The 22699-nt window shown below is 32.4% G+C and overlaps 1 protein-coding gene across 5 annotated transcripts; it reads left to right on the top strand.

Annotated features, from left to right (window-relative positions):
- The first annotated feature begins 1382 nt into the window (after positions 1–1382).
- Positions 1383–20498, top strand: LOC142617331 (uncharacterized). 5 transcript variants are annotated; one of them, XM_075790129.1, is made up of 6 exons: positions 1443–1500; positions 1623–1867; positions 3463–3748; positions 3868–4079; positions 11027–11291; positions 20026–20498. In XM_075790129.1, exons 3-6 carry the CDS (start codon positions 3494–3496, stop codon positions 20320–20322), a joined length of 1029 nt encoding a protein of 342 aa, XP_075646244.1. In that variant the 5' UTR covers positions 1443–1500; positions 1623–1867; positions 3463–3493; the 3' UTR covers positions 20323–20498. The 5 variants fall into 5 exon arrangements, with proteins under 5 accessions (XP_075646245.1, XP_075646246.1, XP_075646241.1 ...); XM_075790130.1 differs by lacking the exon at positions 1623–1867 and having other exon boundaries at positions 1383–1455; XM_075790131.1 differs by lacking the exon at positions 1623–1867 and having other exon boundaries at positions 1412–1500; positions 3868–4064.
- The last annotated feature ends 2201 nt before the right edge of the window (positions 20499–22699 follow it).

Below are 22699 nucleotides of genomic sequence, written 5' to 3' on the forward strand. Positions count from 1 at the left end.
TGTGGTCTCTTCTTTCTTTTATTATTCTTCCTCTTACTTTTTGCTTTTACCCTTCCCTCTTTTTATCTGCTCAAGACTTCCTTCTCCGGTTTTCCCTCAATTTATTTGCTCAAGACTTCAACCTCATGTGAAAATTTGACACTAATTTGAAATGTGATGCGACTTTGGCTCTAATATTATTATTATTATAATATTACTATTATTAATGTTAAGTAAATTGATGGGACTGGCCACTCCAGTACTCACCCCCTATAGTCACGTTAAAGAATATATATATATATATATATATATATATATATATATATATATTAGCGGTAATTTCGAAATGGTACACCGGTATTAATTGGTACCCAAAATATATTGTACCGCTGATTAAACCGGTACAATCTCTAGTACGGTATTGAATTTCTTGATTGTGATACATCGCTATTCAGCAAAAACAAAAAATTGTGATACATCGCTGCTGAAGTCAGTATGAATAGTTGTGAATTAATGATCCAACAGCTATCTATAACAGATTCACAGTTATTACACCAGGCCTTCTGGCCTAAGTGGTACCCGGTTATCTTGGTATCCATCAACTCATGGTTCTAATCCTAGCATAAACAATTACCCAGCCAAGAAAAGAAAAAAGAAAAAAGGAAAAAGATTCACAATTGGTACGAATGGCTGTGGCCTACATCATTAACTCATAACTATTCATACTTTTTTTTTGTGGAGAGAAAGCTCTATTCATACTTACACAACAGCCATGTATCACAACTTTTATGGCTATTCAGATATTTAAAAAAAAAAAAAATTGCAAAACACATTCTAAAGGCCGTGGTCTTTTGATTTATTTTTTCTCTTAAATTTATAAACTCAATAACATTATTATGGGTTTTAAATAGTTGAATTGGTAAAATCGTTTGTTTTCAAATAAGAAATTTAGAGTTCGATTCTCAAAATTATGATGTATGCTAATTGATCTAATTAATTTTTGATAAGTGGATTGAACTATTTCACATGAAATAAATATCTTTTAAAAAAATTTCTAAAAAAAAAAAATTCTTAAAAAAAAACTTTTAACCTTAGATGACTACTTTAGAAACTAGGAAGTGCCAACCAACTGAACTATAGAGAGTTACCATTTTGGTATTAGTTAATATCGATGTACTATTTTGAGATTATCAAAATATTCATTCAATCCAAAGTATATATATCCACACACACACGCGCACGCACACACACACACATATATATATATATATATATATATATATATAATTATTAATTTATGTCTCACCTAATATTATCAAAGTATCCATTCAATCCAATAATAATAATAATAATAATAATAGATTGATTATTAATTCCGATCCATTATAACATATTATTACTAATTTTCTCGCTTGTCTATATATCTACAACTGCCCATAGACTCTATGCATTGAGCTGCAGAGTGAGCAGATAGAGGTACGCTGCCTTAGCTGATCAACTACTCATTTCAACTTCTTTCAGGTTCTCTTTCCAATCTTGTTTTAGTACATTCCTCAAAGAATATCAATTTGTATTGGAATCCACCCATTACTCTATCTTTCTTTTTTAATACCATACTCATTTCAAGTTTCAACTTCTTCCAGGCTCTCTCCAGCTAGGACATTCCTCAAAGAATAACAGTTTGTCTTTGCCATAAATTACAGTCTTTATTTTAACAAAGCCATTCTTAGGATTTTGCTTTTCTTTCTCCGTTCTCTTCGTAGTTCTGAGGCTGATTAATGTTAAGGTCAGTGTAGAGTCTAAACTTCAGATGATGGAAACATGTTTAACTTGAAGACCAGCTTTGTCTTACCAGTGCCACCAAACAAATTTGAACAAGGTTTAGAAGGTGCACTCAGTCCAGATGTTTCTATTCAAGTTTGATTCATAAAGGAATTAGAGGGACCTTACAAAGTTTTTATTTTAGTTTTATAAATATGATACAATTCTTTTGACATCTGTTTTATGATAATTTTTAATTCAAGATATGCCAATTGACTTTTTTCTTTATCTATTTTTTTTTTTTGGTGGGATTCGATCTCAAGTTCTCTAATCATTAACAATAAACATTACTAATTAAGTTAATCGAAATTCACAAGATCATATTGAATTAACACTAAAAATTAAATGTCAAAAGTCTTGTAGTTAACTACCATGGTGTTTCATTTGATGACAATTTTATTGAACTACAAACCATACAAGCTAAAATATTGTTTCTACGATCTAGAAGACGTGATTCTACAGTATGCTAAAAGAAATAAAATGCTAGCTTGTATGGTTTGTAGTCATCCTTATCTTTATATCTTATGGTTAATAAATACGAGTTTTATATATATATATATATATATATATATATATATATATATATATATATGAGAGTTTACTATTCAACATCATTAATTTAATTATATTTTTAAGTAAAGAATAAACTAATTTAATCAAGTGCTAGATTCCTTTCTTGATCCAGTAATCAATGAGTTCTAATTGATTTTATTGACATATAACATATAAAAAATTAATATGTATATATGATTCTAAAAAGTAAAAAAATTGTATGTATATATATATATATATATACATACACACACATTAATAATGATTTGAAAAATTGTTTGGTTTCAAAAACTTACCTACCAATATAAAGAAAGCTTATTCATGTCTACCTTATTAATATTGAATAAGTTACCTCATTAAAAATAGCAAAATATCTCCAACCTATCTTGTGCGGGCTTTTTGTTTCTGCTTAAAAAGCTTGATCCAACTCACCTCAACCCTATTATCATCCCTATCTAACTTGAGTATAGGGACGAAAGACTAAGTAAATCATTTGGTAACTGATTCCCTCGGATGTTTTCCTTAGGATAGTTGGAGCCCACACCTGGGCATTTGTATGCTCCACACGTACGTTGGCTTACATGCTCCCTATTAGGCAGGTCTTGAAATGAATCTTTATAAAAAGAAAAGAAAAGAAACGAAACAGTGATGATTATCAAATCATGACACGATTTCAGTTTAATTGTTAAATTGTGCATTCAAGACATAATTTCAAAATTTCAAAATTATAATTGAAATCATGCTTTGAGCACACGATTTCCAAGTCTGATATATGCAACAAACATTGGCCCAAAAAAAATCACACATATAGAGCACTGGAGATCCATGTCTTATTCCCTTTAGATTTTCATAATTATTTATCTAGTAGTTCATATCTCTCTTTGTTTATTTATCTTCATGCTTCTTTTCTCTCTCTCTCTCTCTCTCTCTCTCTTTTCAAGCAATTTCTGTCCACCATTCTTAAGAAAATTCTAAAGTTTTATATGATGGCTGATCTCACTATAATCAAACCATGTTAATCATCCCGGTCTCCTCCCAAATGAGAAGTAATAGAAAGATGTAGTCTCCACTAACTTGATTTTCCTCTCAACATATGTACTGTAATTTCAGGGTACTCCCCATATCTCAACCCTAGCCAAGGATGTTTGTAGTGGTCTTGTTGATTGGAATATTGCTGGCATGGGCTTATCGGGCCACCCGCCCTCCGCCTCCCAACATTTGTGGCTCGCCTTGGGGCCCGCCTATCACAGCACCTAGAATTAAGCTTAGGGATGGAAGGCATTTGGCCTACAAGGAGCATGGTGTGCCAGCAAAAGTGGCCAAATATAAGATTATCTTTGTTCATGGCTTATTTAATTGCAGACATGGTGCAGTGATTGCAAAAAATCTCCCGCAAGTACTGTGTTATTTACTTATTTGTTATGATTGAATTTCTAATTTTCTTTTGATTTTGGGCTCCAAGACTTTATCATTGAAAGTTGTATTAGCTCACTAAATGGTGGAAATAATTTTCAGGAACTTGTTGAAGAACTAGGACTATACATTGTGTCATATGATAGACCGGGTTATGGAGAAAGTGATCCAGATCCAAAACAAACGGTGCAAAGTTTGGCTTTAGATGTTGAAGAGCTTGCTGATCAATTGGGACTCGATTCCAAATTTTATGTAATTGCTTATTCTATTGGATGCCATGTGGTTTGGGGCTGCCTCAGGTACATTCCTCATAGGTAAGACCATATGCCAAGTCCATTTATTATAAACGAGGGTTTTGCCTTTGGAATAAAACTTGAAGTAAAAAAAAAATGAGAAGTTCTACATTTACGAAATATTTATAATACTTTCACAATAAAACATAAGAAGTAAGTTGTTATTAGTTCTAATTTAAATCTATTATTGAAATTACTTTTTTACCATCCAATAATAATCCGTAACAACCTATTATTTATGATTTGTTATAAAAATATTGTGAAAATGTTGTGAATATAGTATTTCTAAAAAAAAAAAATAGGGAACAAAATTAAGAGAAATACTATGTTTACAATATTTTATAACAAATCTTAAGTGGTAGGTTGTTATTTGCTGTATAAGTGGGTAAAAAAGTAATTTAAGTTAATTTAAATAAGAACCAATAACAACTTACCACCTATAATTTGTTATGAAATAATTGTGAAAATATTATGGATGTAACACTTCTCCAAAATTAAAAATGTTGTGAAAATATTACAACCAAGTTTATAGCTAAGTTTTGTCCAAAAATTTTTATCAAAAAGAGTTTAAAGATAATGAAATAATACAAGAGAAAGTGAAAATTGAAAATAATTCTAATGATATTCAAATATGTAACATTACAATTCTATTTTGAAAGAGTTTTAACCTATGGCATTCTGACAACTCTTTATTGTCAGACCAATACATCAATCGTTTTTGGTGTAGGCGAGTATTGAACTTCAGATCTTTTATTCAACCATCAGAAGTTTTACCAGTTGAGCTAACTGAAACACACGTAATATTACAATTTTTGATTATGTAAAATAAGTCTAGATTTTTTTTTTTTCAAATCAAATGTACATATCACTTGCAGAATGGTATGGTAAAATTTTCTTTTTAGCAAACGCATAATGTTATGGTAATTTTATTTATTTATTTATTTTTAGCAAATGCATAATGGTATGGTAATTCTTTTTTGGGAAATTTTACTCAAAATATTCTCTCTCTCTCTCTCTCTCTCTCTCTCTCTATATATATATATATATATATATATATATATATTATATAAAACTGAACCCTTTGACTTTTGATCTCTCCATAATATTCCACATCAGCATTTTTTATTTATATATTTTAATTTGATTTAGGACTTTTAAGATGTATTCAAACGCAAACACCTCCTCTCTCACACAGTTTTTTATTTTGTTTTGGACTCTTCTTTCTCTCAATGTCTAATTCTCCAATTACTGCATAACTATTAGGATTTTTTAATTATATTTTTATTGTGTTCTTTATGCAAACACCTCCTCTCTAATTCGGTTTTCTAATTTTTTTTGACTCTTCCTTCTCTCCTTCTCTAATTCTCTGGTCACTAGATCACTATTAGGGTTTTTTAATTATAGTTTTACTATATTTTTGTTGATAAGAATTGTCAATTTTTTTTTTGTTATGTAGTCAAATGTTTTAATTATTTTGTTTTGTTTCAAATAATTTTTATGCACTAAATCTTTTGATTTTTTACTCTTTCTATTGGTTTTTTGGAAGTTTTAACTTATAAATTTTTGGTTCATATTTTGCAATATATGAAATTGTCTTAACAAATTTCAATTGCTAACATAGATTATTCTTTTGAGGTAACCTATCTTTCTCTTATATTTTTTCTCTTATGTAGTCATATGTTTTTTTTGCTGATTCTTCAATTTTTTAAGAAGTTTAACAACTTAATTTTTTGATCCAATTTTTGCAATATTTGAAACTATCTTGCTGCTTTCGACTGCTAGCCATGGATAATAACCCATCTTTCCCTTATATTTTTGTTTCTATTATGTAGTCATATGCTTTTTATTTTATTTTTTGGTTTTGTTTCAATAATTTCTAGGCACTGTATCTTCTAATTCTTTACTCTTTCTTTTGGCTTTTTAGAAGTTTAACATCTAAATTTTGGATTCATGTTTTGCAATATATGAAATTGTCTTGACAAATTTCAATTGCTATACTCATGCATTATTCTTTTGAGGTAACCTATTTTTCTTTTATATTTTTTCTATTATGTAGTCATATATTTTGCCTTACTGTTTGAATTAATGTGATTTAAGAATTATAAATGACTGTTATTTAAAAAAAAAAAATTATTTTTCATATATATTTTGCATTTTTTACTCTATTTTTTATATTGTTTTATGTTGCTGGGTCTTGAATCTTGATGAACAAGCTTAGGTTATGCCTTAACCTCATAAATTTGTTCTTTAAATTTTATTATTTAAGAACCAAAAAGAGTGTTGATATGTTTCTTGTGGCATTTTTCTCAATTACATTACCTGAAGGCAAGTGCCCCTTTCTCTCGTCAAGAATAATAGTTGGATTCATAAGTAGATGAGAGGCAAGAAGGTGGTAGCCAAGGATATGCAGATAATAGGAGCATTCCAAATGCTTTCTAAATTGGTCGTCTTCAATCTCGATTAAAACTCTATGGCCTTTCAACTGATACTTCCTTCTTCTTCTTCTTTTCACATTCATATATTCCGAAATCTATTTTTTTTGGTGCATTTATTTGTCTTCATTCTCTAACTAAGTCAATTTATTCATTAGCTATGCCTTTTGTTGTTGTTATTCTACATGTTAAAATATTATAACTATTGCCTATAACATTGAATTAGCTTTTCCAATTCTCAAAAAAAAAAAAAAAAAAAAAAAATCTTTTCCAAAAACTATTGCTCTAGAATAATGACTCTTTCTGAGTGTCAATGCCATTTCTGAGTGTAATTAATTACTTTTTTCTATGTAAAAACTTCTATAGTTTTCTTCTTCTTATTTTTGGGGTTTTTGCTTGCATTTTATATGGCAAGAAAAAATCTAGGATTTTGCAAACAAATTGAGCAATGAGAGGGATTATATTATATTAAAGAATGATTGAGACCTTAATTTTCATTAAAGAAAGGATGCCATTGATAATAGACATGACATGCCTAACATTATTGGTGTAGTATTTTTTTTTCCCTCTTAAATTGTAACTTAGTTTTTCAAGTGATCATAACTTTAGGTAAATTTAAAATTTAAAATTTTTGTTCAACTAATCCGTGCATTGCACAGGTTAGCGACTAGTATAATATAAAATCGAAGACATTTGACTATTTGTTGACTTTTCTATATTGTGCCACATAAGCTTTAGAGCCTCCACATTTTTCACATTGTTATTATTTGGTATTTAACTCTATAAATCTGCCTTCAAACCGTACCTAACGCAGCCCTATTGTTGTCCCTCTCTCAGCCAAACATTACAAATTAAAACTCCTAGAAATGATTCTCAGTACTATCAGATTTATGAATTGGTACCAATATTGTTTCTAATAGACTTTTTTTGCTTCTACGTCCATCTTTTCTTTTATCAAATTAAAAATTTTAAACGCTAAACACCACACACAGTAGAGGCGGAACAATAAATGAGTCTTCACAGTAAGAGTTTTTTTTTTTTTTTTTTTTTTTTAATATTATTTTTTTAACAGTATGAGGTTGACATCCTTTTGAGGTGAAAGTTTTCTTGAGTAATTTTGGTGGTTCTATTTTTTTTTTTCTCTTTCTCCCTCTAAGTGCACCACGCTACTGTGATTGCATCTTTATAAGAAAAAAAGAGAGACTATATTGCAACTTTTGTTGTGTTTAAATTTCTATCTCTAATTTTATAATTTAGGTTTGTATTTTACCGAGAAATAAAATAAAAAAATAAAAATTTGAGAATCATAAATAAACAATAGTTGACATGGTATCACAAGTTCAGGTCAATTAATATAGGTATTGATTTCTTTTGAATTGTGTGTACCTAGCTGATTTTTTGTGATGGGTTACGCTGAACCTAAACTTTGCATTAAAAGACTATTTGGGATTTTATGTGAATCAAATTAGAGAAAATTTTTATTTGAAATTTCAGACACAATAAGTTTGGAATAGATTGTATTATGCCAATATTGATAAAAATTCCAATTCACAAAATATTTCATTCTACATAAGATCAAAAAAATAAAATTTTGAGAATCATAAATAAACAATAGTTGGCATGGTATCACAAGTTCGGGTCAATTAATATAGGTATTGATTTCTTTTGAATTGTGTGTACCTAGCTGATTTTTTGTGACGGGTTACATTGAACCAAAACTTTGCATTGGTAGACTATTTGGGATTTTATGTGAATCAAATTAGAGAAAATTTTTAGTTGAAATTTCAGACACAATAAGTTTGAAATAGATTTTATTATGCAAATATTGATAAAAATTCCAATTCACAAAATATTTCATTCTACATAAGATCAAAATTCCACATATATCAAAAGTTATAATTTGCAATGGATTAAAAAAAAAAAACGAAATTTTTATGGACTTAAAATAGTTCAAATATTCAAACAGATTCATGCTCTTAACAATCTTTTTTTTTAATTGTCTATTTACCTCCTTTTATCAAGTTTAGGATTTAATCCCAATTATTTATTTATTTATATTTCATTCTACATAAGATCAAAATTCCACATATATCAAAAGTTATAGTTTGCAATGGATTAAAAAAAAAAAACGAAATTTTCATGGACTTAAAATAGTTCAAATATTCAAACAGATTCATGCTCTTAACAATCTTTTTTTTAATTGTCTATTTACCTCATTTTATCAAGTTTAGGATTTAATCCCAATTATTTATTTATTTATTTATTATAGAATGGTTTATCAAGTCTAGAATTATTGATTTTCATTTGTTTTTATCTAATTGTAGCATTTGAACACTATATTTTTGAGACATTTAACATTTACTAATTATTCGGTAGTATATAATGGTAGTATATATGAATTATGGGTTTTCTTTTTAGCAAATGCATAACCTCATTAGCAAACGCATAGTGACGTGGTAATTTTTTATTTTTAGAACATTGCCTTCAATTTTTAACTTTTTTTTTTTTATTTAAAAAACCACTCAAAATTTTATTAGTACTACAATGGTATGGCAAATTAAAAAAAGAAGAAGAAGAAATTGCACTCAAAATTTTATTAATACTATAATGGTGAGGTAAATTGTGGGTTTTCTTTTTAGCAAACGCATCACTAGCAAACCCATAATGATATGGTAATTTTTTTATAAAAAAAAGAAAAGAAAATTGCACTCAACATTTTATTAATTAGTACAGTAATGGGTAAAGGTTTTCTTTTTATTACTATAATGGTATGGTGTATTATGTACTTGTATTTGTTTTAGTAAATTTTATTTACCAAACTCAAAATTGATAAAATCCTACTTTAAATTGATTGAATTAGTCATATTATCAATTAAAAAAGAGATGTTAGCAAAAACTAAATAAAAATACTGTATTAAGATGCAAAATTATTAATTGAACATAAGAAAACCCCACTTAATTATCAGTTATCACCTTAGGTCTAACTGTATTGAACCAAAATACAAAAACGTATGGCAAAATATAGACTATTCTAGGGCTTATAGGGTGGAATTTTCCCTTAATTTTCTTACAGTATCATATATTTATATAGATATAAACACATTTATAGATATACACTTGAACTTTATGAAGAACTAGTAAGTTGTCCATGCGATGCAAGAATAATTCTGTGATATTTTATGTAAAACGGTTTTGAAGAATGTTGTGTATATATATTATAAAGAAAAAGTAAACTAAATTGGAGTGAAGAAACATATAAATTTTGAGATATTAAAAACTAGTGTTATAGTTTCACTGCACATTTGTAGCCCTTTCAAGGTAAGATTAAATTAAAAAAAAAAAATCATGAAACCAAAAATAAATGCAAAAGAGTAACAGGACCATGAAAATCAACTAATTTGTGTTATATTAATATTTTGCATACAATGAAATAAAAGTATGCCCAACTCTCTCATTGTCTTCTACTTATCAATAGTGTGACATTAAGACATGGTGTGTGCAAGTGCGTATGCGTATGTTTTATAGATAATTAAAACCATGGTAGAATATGTCTTTACATTACGCATCAAATATTCTTTCTACTTATATATTCAAATAAAAAACTATCCAACCAAATTACCTAAACCTAAATCATATTTAAGCCCTTAATTTAAAAAAAAAGGGAAAAAAAAATTTGTAGGGGTTTCGACGGCTTGATGGTGGTGGGAGACTAGTATGATGGAGGTGGCAACCCCTCAAATTCTTTTTTTCTTCTCTTACAAATACTTTGTCAATCTTAGGTCTTTTATTTTGGTAATAGTGAAACAGTGCGTTTCATTTAACATTCCACAACGTTTTTTGTCTCTCTATCTCTCTCCAGTGCCTTATCTTGTTAATTATTATTATTAGTCCTTAATTATTATTATTATTATTTTTGTTTTTTTTAAAAAATACTAAAATGGTGGATATGCTAAAAGATATGGAAAAGAGAGAAATGTGTGGTGTAAGTTCAGACAATTAATGAGATAACGGTAAAAATAAGTTAATGTGAACTTTTAGATAACCGTAAAAAAAAAAAAAACTCAATGAAAAAAGGTAAAAAAGAACAATACACACACATATATTATATTATATAATATAATATATTTTGATTGATTGATTGCATTTTAGTGTGAATTAGTTCTTTCCTTAAATATGTATCACTTGTTATATTTTATCAATTGGGTCGAATGCTTTTTTGGTGTCAAAGTAATAGCTAAGAATAGTCATCGACTACCGGTCAAACGTAAAAAAATAATTTTATCAATTGATAAAGTTATTTTGTTCAACATGTATAATCTGCTACTCTATCAATTGATAAAATTATTTTTTTATGTTTGATTTTTATTTTTATACCACTTAAGTGGAAGAGAGAAATTCAAATCCGAGATGTAATCTTCCTTAGAAAAAACTATATTATACCGTTGTCCTAAAAGTCATTTGGATTTTTTTTTGGGATTGAATTTACAAGGAGATTATATATATATATATGTTACTGATTTTGTGGTATGTCAATAGGCTATCAGGAGCAGCATTACTTGCTCCTATTATCAACTATTGGTGGCGAGGTTTGCCTTCGAACTTGTCTACAGAGGCCTACTACAAACAACTGCCTCAAGACCAGTGGACAAATCGAGTTGCTCACTATATACCATGGCTAACCTATTGGTGGAACACACAGAAGTGGTTTCCTGCACTTAGTGCTGTACCCGGAAATCCTAATATTTTCTCTCGTCAAGATTTAGAAATAACGTCAAAGAAGCTTGGGAAACAAATAAACAAGGTACTTAATTTTTTCATCTTGATTTTTCAAAGAGTAAGTAATTTCATTAGCATCAGTTTAGATTTATATAACCAAAAGTAAGAATAGAGACATTTTTGTTGGCCTCTCTAAGAAACTCCTATGAATAACAGAACAAAAGCAACGTAGTCGATCAATTTATTCAACAATATTCTAGACATTTTTGTTGGTGTCTTTTTGAGAGCAGCACACATGTTTTTATACTTTAATAGTTAGATTCATGTTCTTTGAGGTATAGTTGGGTTAGATCCCTATCAAAACAGTGATTCAATCTAAAATATTACAAAGGATATCGTGATTATAAATATACACATGATTATAACAATTGTCCCAACTCCTAAGCATACACATGTAACACATGGGCAATAGAGAGTAGATTTATATTTTCTCCCAAATCACTAGTCCCAACAGACCCTCTATGTGGCATGGTCGGCTTGGACTTTGGATCATGCAATCAAACCATTCAATTTCATAAGTTTAAATCATCCATTAATTAGTTTTTTTTTTTTTTTTTATGAGAAGACTGAAACTTTTATTGCTAATGAGAAATCGATGTTACATCATGGATAAGAGCTTGCTTGATACAGCAAGGGTCCTCTTCAATCCAAGCAATATAGTCAGCTATGCTAGATGCATGCTTTGCTAAAATGTGGGTTGGTGAGTTGCCCTGTCTTCCAATATGAGAATATCCCACACTCATAAAATCCCCACTAATATCCAATATACCCTGGACAACTGAAGCTATTGAGGATGGGGTGGAGAAATGTTACATAGTGCATTATAAACAAGCAAGGAGTCCCCTTCCAGAATGACATCACGAATGCCAACGTCTTTTGCAAAAAGAAGACCAGCTTCAAACGCCTTTGCCTTTGCCTCAGCTGCTCCCATTGGTGCTGTGATTTTTCTGCATAAAGCTGCCTCAAGCCTCCCTTTATCATCCCTTATAACCACCCCAACTCCCACCGCTTTCTGTGTCGAGAAAACAGCCCCATCCACATTAATTTTGAAATGACCACCTTGTGGGGGGGACCAAGATGCAACCTGCCGAGACACAGGCTCCTCTGAAACAGGTTGTGCAACTACCGCCCTATACTCCATAAGGTAGTCCGCTGCCCATCGAACCAGTTGTTGTCCAGACTTCCTCACGCCACCATATTTCATTTCATTTCGGTTGTGCCACAAAGCCCATGTGATAGTTACAGCTTGAGCCACCTGATCATCTCCTACATCTCTGTTTAGCAACAAATCCCACATGAGGTCTTGGAAAGACTAGTTTGTCCCTTCACTATGTGATATTACTAATTTTGAACACTCCCAGGCTTCTCTGGCTTTCGGACAGCTCCAAAGAACATGACCCACTGACTCTGTCGCTTCCTTACAGCTTTCACAGAGTTCCTCTTGCATGACTTTCCTTCTTAATAAATTATTTTTTGTCGGCAAAGCATCACGGCATGCTCTCCAGGCAAAATGATGAATTTTATGCGGAACGGGAATACTCCATATCTTCTTCTAGAACCATTTATGATTGCTATTATCAGAGCTTGTGCTTCTATTGGATGAATAAGACCGGTTCAATGCCAGGTGATATTCACTACGCACCGTGAATAAACCATTCCTAGTCTCCGTCCAAATAAGCTTATTAGGTGGCAGCCTAGAGCTAATGGGTATGCTCTTAATGATATCAGTTTCATGGGGTAGGAAAAATGCATCAATAACCGTGGATTTCCATTCAGCAGTGGCCTCATTTATCAAGTCTTGCACCCGAGTGTCTGATTAAAAAATAGCCTTGGAGATGTAATTCTATAAGTGGATGGACTCGGCAACCACTTGTCTTCCCATATACCAATACTTGCCCCGTTACCCACTCTCCACCTCAATCCCTCTTTTACTAAATGTTGAGCTGCCATTAGGCTCCGCCACGTATATGCGGGATTATTGCCAAGAGAAGCATTTATAAAATCACATCTCGGAAAGTATCTTGCTTTCAAAACTCGATACACTAGAGAATTTTGGCCAACTTGGAGTCTCCACCCTTGCTTTGCCAATAAAGCCAAATTAAATAATTTTAAGTTCTTGAAACCCATACCTCCATTTGCCTTCGAATCACACATCTTCTCCCATCTTCTCCCAACTCAACCAAGAGATCTTGTTTTCGTCCTTCCTTTGTCCCCACCAAAACTTTCTGATCATAGCTGTCAACTCGTCACAAAGAGAGTCTGGCAATTTAAAACAGCTCATGGTGTATGTTGGTATAGCTAGGGCCACTGCTTTAATCAAGACCTCATTTCCAGCTTTGGATAGCATCTTCTCTTTCCATCCAGCCAATTTCCTCCCAAGCTTTTCTTTTATATCATTGAATGTGTTCCTTTTATTCCTTCCCACAAGTGATGGCAAACCTAGATACTTTTCATGCTGCTTGATGACTTGAGCACCAAATCTTTCTTTTATCTCTTCTTGGATCTCTTTAAGGGTGTTGATGCTAAAAAACAGGGATGTTTTGGTTCTGTTCAGTTGTTGACCTGATGCTTTTTCATATGCTTCCAATATTCCTTGCAAAGCATTGCATTCAGCTATTGTTGCTTCGCAAAAAATGAGATTGTCATCTGCAAAAAATAAATGGGAAAGCTTTGGTCCACCACGGCAAATAGTAATCCCCTCCATTCGTTCATTGCACACCGAAGCTTTAATCATTGCTGACAAACCTTTTGCACACAAAAGAAACAAATAAGGTGATAGGGGGTCTCCTTGGTGGATACCCCTAGAAGGAATAATATGGCCCTTGGGGCAACCGTTGATCCTTATGGCATAGGTAACAGTAGTAACACATTGCATAATCAACTTCCTCCATTTATTCTCAAAGCCCAATTTTTCCATAATTCTTTCCAAACATGTCCACTCTATCCCATCATAGGCTTTGCTCATGTTTAATTTTACAGCCATCTCACCCACACTTCCCCCTTTTTTCTAACTAATATGATGCATGGTCTCAAAAGCTACTAACACATTGTTAGTGATTAATCTTTCATGCACAAAAGTGCTTTGGGTTTCACTAATAATGGATGGGAGGAATTTTTTTAATCTGTTTGCTATGGCTTTTGAGGCAATCTTGTAGGTCACATTACACAGACTAATAGGTCTATAATTAGAAACTGTTTTAGGCTCTTTTATTTTCGGGAAAAGTACAATATGAGTTTCATTAAAATTTTGAGGTAACATACCATTATTGAGGAAGTCCAATACGGTAGATGTGACAACCCCACCGCATGTAGCCCAAAAATGTAGGAAAAAAATAGGAGGCATGCCATCATGACCTGGGGCTTTGAGGGGGTACATCTGCTTCAGGGCCACTCTAACTTCATTTGCTGTGAACGGTCGGGCAAGTTCTTCATTCATGATAGTTGATACTTTTGATTGGATAGCATCTAGGAGCTCGATGAAGTTATCTGGGCTATTTGAGGTGAAGAGCTTATTGTAATAATCCACCACCACTTCTCCAATCTTGGTTTCATCTTCCTGCCAGATCCCATGTTCATCAAACACTCCTTCAATGTAATTCTTTTAATCTTGCAGACGCTTTGGCATGAAAGAAACTAGTATTTCTATCACCATTTTGGAACCAATTAAGTCATGATCTTTGACGCCACATTTCATCTTCTTTCTCTAACCAACAATTCAGGTCTACTCTTGTATTTCTCATAGCATGAAACATATCTGAACTAACTGGTTGTAATTCCAACCACTCTAACCTTCTTTGAAGTTCAAATATTTTCCTTCCCATGTGACCAAATTCCGACTTATTCCATGCATCTAGATCAGATCTGCAGCGTTCTAAGCAGCTTCTCAATGCCCCATCTGTGCTTGAAAGTAATCCCTCTTCCCATGCAACCTTTACAATTTCCTCACACCTAACATCCTTCAACCACATGTACTCAAATTTAAAAATTTTCTTTACTTTCTTTCGCTTCTTTTTCTGCACCAAATGGAGTGACAGTGGTGAGTGATCCAACGTTGATGTAGATAAGTGATGAAGTTTTGCAGCAGGAAACAGGTCCATCCACTCCTTAGTAGCCAACGCCCTATCAAGCCTCTCTTGAATTTGTGTTCCATCGGACTTCTGATACAGCCAGGTGTACTTCGGACCTATAAAGCCAACATCTCGGGATCCACAATGATTTATGGCATCAATGAAATTTTGCATTTGTCTTCTTGGTCTTTCACTGCCTCCTTCCTTCTCTGTGAGCCTCGTGATTTCATTGAAATCATCGATTGCAAGCCATGGCAACGATGAACTACCTTTAAGAGATTTTAATTTAACCCAAGACTCCGGTCTTTTTGCTGTATCGGGATTACCATAAAACATTGTTAGATGCCAGCAGCTCACATCCCTTCCCTCTTCAATCCATGCATCTATATGATCCTGAGAAAAAGTCTTCACATCCACCTTAATCCCATCCTTCTACAACATGGCTAGACCACCTTTACTTCCGTTGCTGGGGACTATAAGCTCGTGTTTCATTTTACACCGATCGATCCTTTACTTGTTCCATCCATTCTCTGTTTGACTTCGTCTCCATCAAGAAAACGATATTGGGGTCTTCTTTGTTAACCACCTTTTCCAAGGCTTTAACTGTTCGGAGGTTCCCAAGCCCTCGACAGTTCCAACTTAATAGACTCATTGGTCTCAGCGGGGTTGCCTAGCAACCCCCGCTGCTCTTGTATCAATATTTTCATCAGCCACCTTCTTCCTTTTTTCCTGAAAAACCTCTTCTGCTACTTCTCTGTTTAAAGCCTCTATTTTTCGTTTCAAACCAACCTCAACTTCTAAAGACGGGCTTGCGCTAGAGTCCGACCTTTGTGTTTCCTCATTAATCCACGTACCTTGCTTTAGGCTATTACCCACATTAGCTGAGACTTTATTTTGTGACACTACGGACTCACTTCTGGGCTTTAGTTTTGGCTTCCTTTTGCTCCTACCTTTATTGGGCCTGCTTTTGTTATCAACCCCATTCAAGGCCTTATCAGCCTGGCCCATATTAAATTCTACTACAAAGTGATTGGCGCCACTATCTCCTTCCATCTGATTTACCCTTGATTCTAGCATCTGATTATCCCAACTAGGATCATCATCCATGATTTCGATATCTACCAAATTGCAGCTATTGATAATCTAATCTCTTGTTATTACGGAATCAGTAGCTTTTGAATTTGAAACCATAGAGTAATTATGGATAGCGTCATCAATATCCTTTAATACTTCCTCAAAATCCGGGATATGCTTCTGTAAAATCCGTGATTCCCTTTCGTACGTTACTCCACCATCCCCTGACACTGCCCTTTCACCGTTTTCTTCCATCGGTGTTGCCACCCATAGACCTGACGCCGTCGTTCTTGTACCTGGGACAGTTTCTACAGATCTCCCTGAACTTTCCTTCACTGCCTTCCCTGTTTGCTCTACATTGGATAGGTGTGTGTGTGACATCGCTCTCCCTGGTTGCTCATAGCCCTGTGCCCCAATAGTTGTCTTCCTGGCTTGGTTAAACTGAGGAGCCCTGATCCAAGGTCCAAATTGTTGTTCCTCTACCCGTAGTGTACCTCTGCTACCTAGCCACAACTCACAATCTTTATCATCATGTGAGACAAGCCCACACCAGTAGCATATGTTAGGTAATCGTTCGTACATAAAGGCTACCCAACCTTCACATGATTGGTCCCATGAGATTTTTCATCCTCTGCATAAAGGCTTCGTAATATCTACCTCAACTCGAACCCGCATGAAGCTACCACCTTTCATTTCACCAGTATCCTTTGGCTGAATTACTTGCCTAATTGTTCCTCCAATGCTTAGTGCCGCCTCCACCGTTAATAGCGAGAGAGGGAGATTGTGAATTTGAACCTATAAAGTAGTCGTCTTAAAAACTAAATTGTGAACTGGTACAGAGCCATCGTATTGCTGCAAGGCAACGAGATGACGATCAAATGCCCATGGCTGCCCTTGAATGACTTTCTCCGCATCCACTTCCAATTCGAAATCAACCAGAACCACGTTGTCTTTTCCATCACTCACCTCAAACTTCCCTTTGGTACGCCATTTTGGCCGGAATGTCTTGGCCACCGCCTCAATGTTTACATTTCTCTGTGTGAAGAATTTCATAGCCAAAACAATCCCCATCTTCTTCTTATCCCTTGTTAAATCTACCTTTGATTCCTCCACTTCCGTCAATGAAAGGCTCTTCCACCTAAGAGTTAAGTCTTCCATTCTGTACCCCAAACCTTCCACTCCTCACCGATCAGCAACAAGTAAAAACAAAAACCAACCCTACTAGTAACGGAGTTACTAGAGGGACTCAGCGTCCTTCACAAAGGAAGGGAAACTCTATGCTAGAGTGGAGAGAGTGTAACCACTACCCCCTACTGAGAACTTTGTGAATAAAGATTTTTGGTTTCGTATTTGGCTTTTCTGGGGCCAAAATAAATAATTCATCCATTAATTAGTTAATGTCTGATTTTGGTGAGGTTACGAGGCCCAATTTATTTGTATAAGCACAATTTAGGCATTATTTGTTGGATCCTAATATTTTCTGATGATTGCCATGTGACATAATAAAAAAAAAGGCCAAAATGCAAAATTCACTTTTTAAATTTCATCTTTTGTCATTTTAGTTTATTAAATTTTAATCAGACTTAATTCAATCATCAATTTACTATCCGTCAAATTGCACCATTAATTTACCAAGCTGCGTCGTTTTACACTTTAGTTAGTATTTATTTATTTATGAAGTTTAGAAAACTTTAATTAAAAAATAAAATAATAAAATATAAACTAGATTGAAGAACAAAATAAACCCGATGAATTGCCACAATTAAGTTACTTTGACCCAATGGCTTTTAGGATCTGCCAACACTCTACAGTTTTTAGATATTCCTTATTGTGAGAACTTGGTGGTATTGCCAGAGTGGCTTCCCAATCTTATTTCACTTTGCAAACTTCAGATTATCATCTCTCCCAGAACTTTGGGTAAGTTCTGAAAACACATAACTTAAACTGAAAACCCAAAGTCTACTCTTTTTTAGTGAACCCCAGCAATGGTAAATGGTCGGAGCCGCCTCTTGAAGCGGTGGAGTGAAGCAGAGGACACCCCAAAACGGAGCCCAGCCGCTGAAACTATAAACCATTGGACGAAGCCCAGTTGCCGATGCCGATCTTCCCCTTTTCAGTCTCACTCTCTCTTTGTACCTCGCAATCTCCCTTTCTTCCTCTTAATCTCTCTTTCTCTCTCTTACCCATCTCTCTCTCTCTCTCTCTCTCTCTCTCTCTCGGTTTCTCAATTATCGAGTGGGGTTTTCAGTTTTGTTCTTTAGGGGTGGGGAGGGAGCACACCCTTTAGTTTATTTTGTTCTTCAATTTAGTTTATGTTTTATGTTTTATTTTTTTAATTAGCATTTCTAAAATTCAGAAATAAAAAATTTAAATATTAACTAAAAGTGTAAAATGACATTGTTTGGGTAAGTTAATGGTGCAATTTGACGGATAGTAAACGGTTGAATGAATTGAGTCTGATTAAAACTTAAAGGACTGAAATGACAAATAGCAAACTTAGAGAGCTAAAATGAAAAAAAGTGAAACTTAGAGAATGAGTTTTGCATTTTGGCAACAAAAAAAAAAAAAAAATCCCCTTATAATTACTTTATAACATTTAAATTTCTAAAAACATGAATAAACACCTTTTCTCTTGCTTGAAGCAACGTACCTTTCAGATGTAGTAGTATAAGAATGAAAGTAAGTATTCCGATTCTTTGGTGTTAAGGTAATAGCTATGAATAAATAGGAAGCATGGATACATGATTTAGAGTGTCGTACTCATATTGGATACGGGATATGTCTGGGTCACTTTTACACCCATGTTTTAGCCGTGTCCTTTTTTTTTTAATTGTGAGACATGAGAGGAATACTTATCTTCTATTGCTATTTGGTTTTAATCTTGAACGTTTATCTAGTTATATTTTATTTACTCATTTGTATCTTATTCCTAAGCTTTATTCTAACTTCTAAACATAATTGATTAGTCATGAATTCACTTTATTATATCCATTATTGCTCTTAAATTGATATATTTAACATTATATGAAAAAAAAGTGCATAAAAATATATATTTTTTAAATATATAATAATTAATAAATATGTGTATCGCTACTGTGTTGTGTCCTAATTTTTTAAAAATTGTTGTGCCGCTGTGTTGTATCTATACTTATGACTGTTCATATCTGTAGTCATCCACTCATATAAATTTTAATTTAGTTTTTTCTGAGGAATCTATTTATTTTATTAAGTATCAACCAATGGAATGAGGTCACCCTATGCTTTAGTAACTCTCGACGGGAGAATCCACGCTATTTAGGAAGAATCACAGTAATTTTTTGAATAGATTTTTTATCCTCCAAGGGAATATATGCTATAGGCCTTCATCCGAATAAGCATATTAGGAAGTCTTGTCATATGTGAGAAATGCATGATAGTGTTCATCTATCATTTGGCACTAGGAAATCTTCTTATCATTCATAAGAGGGAAAGAAAAAAAAAAAAAAAACACTGAATATCAATATGTTTGTAAAATAGCATTTTGTTCAAAAATTTTGCATGAGACGCACACATCATTATTAGGAAAATAGTTTCTATCCAATAAGCACTTACCATGTACTCTTCAATAACTCGTTGCAGGCATACATAACCCAGCAAGGAGAGTTTGAGTCCATACATCGTACCATAATGGTTGGATTTGGGAATTGGGAATTCAGTCCTATTGATCTTGAGAATCCTTTTCCTAACAACGAAGGTTCGGTTCATCTATGGCAGGGTGATGATGATAGGATTGTGGCAATTCCTTTACAACGCTTTATTGCCAAAAAACTTCCATGGATTCAATACCATGAGTTACCAGGTGCTGGACACTTTTTCCAATATTCTAATGAAATGAGCCAAGTTATCATAAAGACACTTTTATTTGGGGATAATTAACCATATTTGTTGCTGCAGGGTTACTACTTTCTAATTTTTCTTTTTCTAGTTTCTTTCACCTCCTCTTTTTCTTTTAGTTTTTTCCCCTCTTTATCAATGTATTGGTGGACACCATGTACTTCTATATCAGTTTGTTTTAAGATTATCAAATAAAATATCAGTTTGTTTTAACAAAACTATACCCACTTAGCAACCCTAGTTTATCTCACAAATTAATACTAGCTTGTAATTTATGCATGCATATAAATGTATTTAAATAATTAGTCACATTATTCGAAAAAGTAAACGTAATTAGTTCCATGTTATAATTCTTGCTTAAATTTAATACTATTTATGATCATTTTTTTTTCTTTTAATTTTTTAATAAGATAGTACGTGTGGTGATTTTTGTTGTGTGATAATTTTTATTGAGTAGATATATGATTGATTTGTTATTTTTATTTTATAGTTCATTAATATTAGACTCAGTATTTTGCACTTATTAACTCACTTGATTCAAAGATTAAAAAACTTAAATGGACACATGACACAAAATTAGTCCATAATTAAAATCTAATTTAGAATCTAATTGAGTTTTTTTAAATATAGATTTGTTAGAACAAATTTAGAACTCAAGAAAAAAAGAAGTACAAACTTAAAGGGTTGAGATTTTGACTACAAGTCTACAAGTGTGTTCAACATTTTAGAGATTCTAAGAGTTTGTTTAGCATCATCTTTAACTTTTAGCTTTTAGTTTTTATGTACAGATTTTTAAAACCTCACATTTTTCCGTTTTTTCATGCCTTTTCAAAATTTTTTAAGGTATAGATTTACTTTAGCGCACTTTCAGTTAAAAGTTAGATAAGTTATTCCTAAACGGGTACTAAATCAGAACTTGATGTTGCACGTCTATAGTGTCAATAGACAATAGATTCTAGCCTAGAACGCCTCTAAATTCGCACAACTTACTTGGGACTAGAGTAGAGACACGTGTCGTTTGCAATTGCTGGTTGGCTTAAGTTAGAGCTCAAATCAGGATTATTAAAGTATTTGATCATTTAAAGTTTTTAGGATACTCTATTATATAGATTTCTTTTAATCTTGACTCTTCATTTCTTGATAAATGGTTAATAAGATGACACATCATTAATCTAATAACAAAACCTTAAAATAATGATACCATGTCAACTAATTAAAAGAAACAAATATTATATATATATATATATATATTTTTTTTTTTTCAAAAACTTAAATACACAAATCTAAAATCGAATCTCACAACCGTGACTCTCGTTGGAGGAGAAGAAAATAGAAAGGAGAGTGCAAAGTGTTGCTTCATTTTGAGAGAGATAATTTTTATGTGTGAGAGTAAAGAAAAACAATAGAAAATTTTCTTTAATCGTGAGACATACACAAGAATTATTGTAATTGATTTGATAATAGTAAAATTATTTGGAGGTTGTCCTATGGTTCCTCATTCGAATACAATTTGTAATGTATTATACCAATGAAGGTGTTCATCTATCAAGTAAAAGGCAAGCACAAAAGAAAGATATAGTTGGTTTGGATATGGATTTTTCCGACTTAAAATCTAACGTGATAATTTTATTTTTAATAGTTGATGTGTCACTCATATTTTAAGGATATTTTTAATACATTAAAGATGTAATATAATTTGAGCATTCACTATAAAATAAAAAGTCAAGGTTAAAACCATTGCGCACCCTTGGTGCGGTGGTCACTCCATAGGTATAACTGCTTATGGGGTGTGAGGAGCAAGAGTTGAGGTTCAAGTCTCAAAGAGGGAGATTTACACACATATACACTTAGATTAGGTTAAAGTAAAAATTCTATCTTATATCAAAAAAAGAAGAAGTCAGGGTTAAAAGAAACCTATACAGTAAAATACTGGGAGATTTACACACATATACACTTAGATTAGGTTAAAGTAAAAATTCTATCTGATATAAAAAAAAAAAGAAGTCAGGGTTAAAAGAAACCTATACAGTAAAATACTGTAAGGTTCAATCGTGTGTGTATTATGATTAGTTGAGAACTTCAATAATTGAGGTCATTTTCGATTTGATCAACAGTACAAGTACTGTGTGCAATTTCAATAAATGGTTGAAATTGATATTTGAAAAAAACAACTTTGAATCATAACTATTAAATAAAAAAAAGTTAAAAATGTAAAAAATTGTGTGAATGAAATGGGTTAATTGCATCAATTGCATTTGAATTTAAATCCAACACAATGTACAATGATCAACGGTACTTATGTACCCTCCTAATTTGCTTCACAGGCAAACAGCCTTTTTTTTTTTTGAAATAAAGCGAAAACGCTATTTTGGTCCTTACATTTTGAGGTTACAATCAATTTGGTTTCTACATTTTGATA

The sequence above is a fragment of the Castanea sativa genome, chromosome 11 (assembly GCF_040712315.1).
Source record: "Castanea sativa cultivar Marrone di Chiusa Pesio chromosome 11, ASM4071231v1".
NCBI classification, from domain to species: domain Eukaryota; kingdom Viridiplantae; phylum Streptophyta; class Magnoliopsida; order Fagales; family Fagaceae; genus Castanea; species Castanea sativa.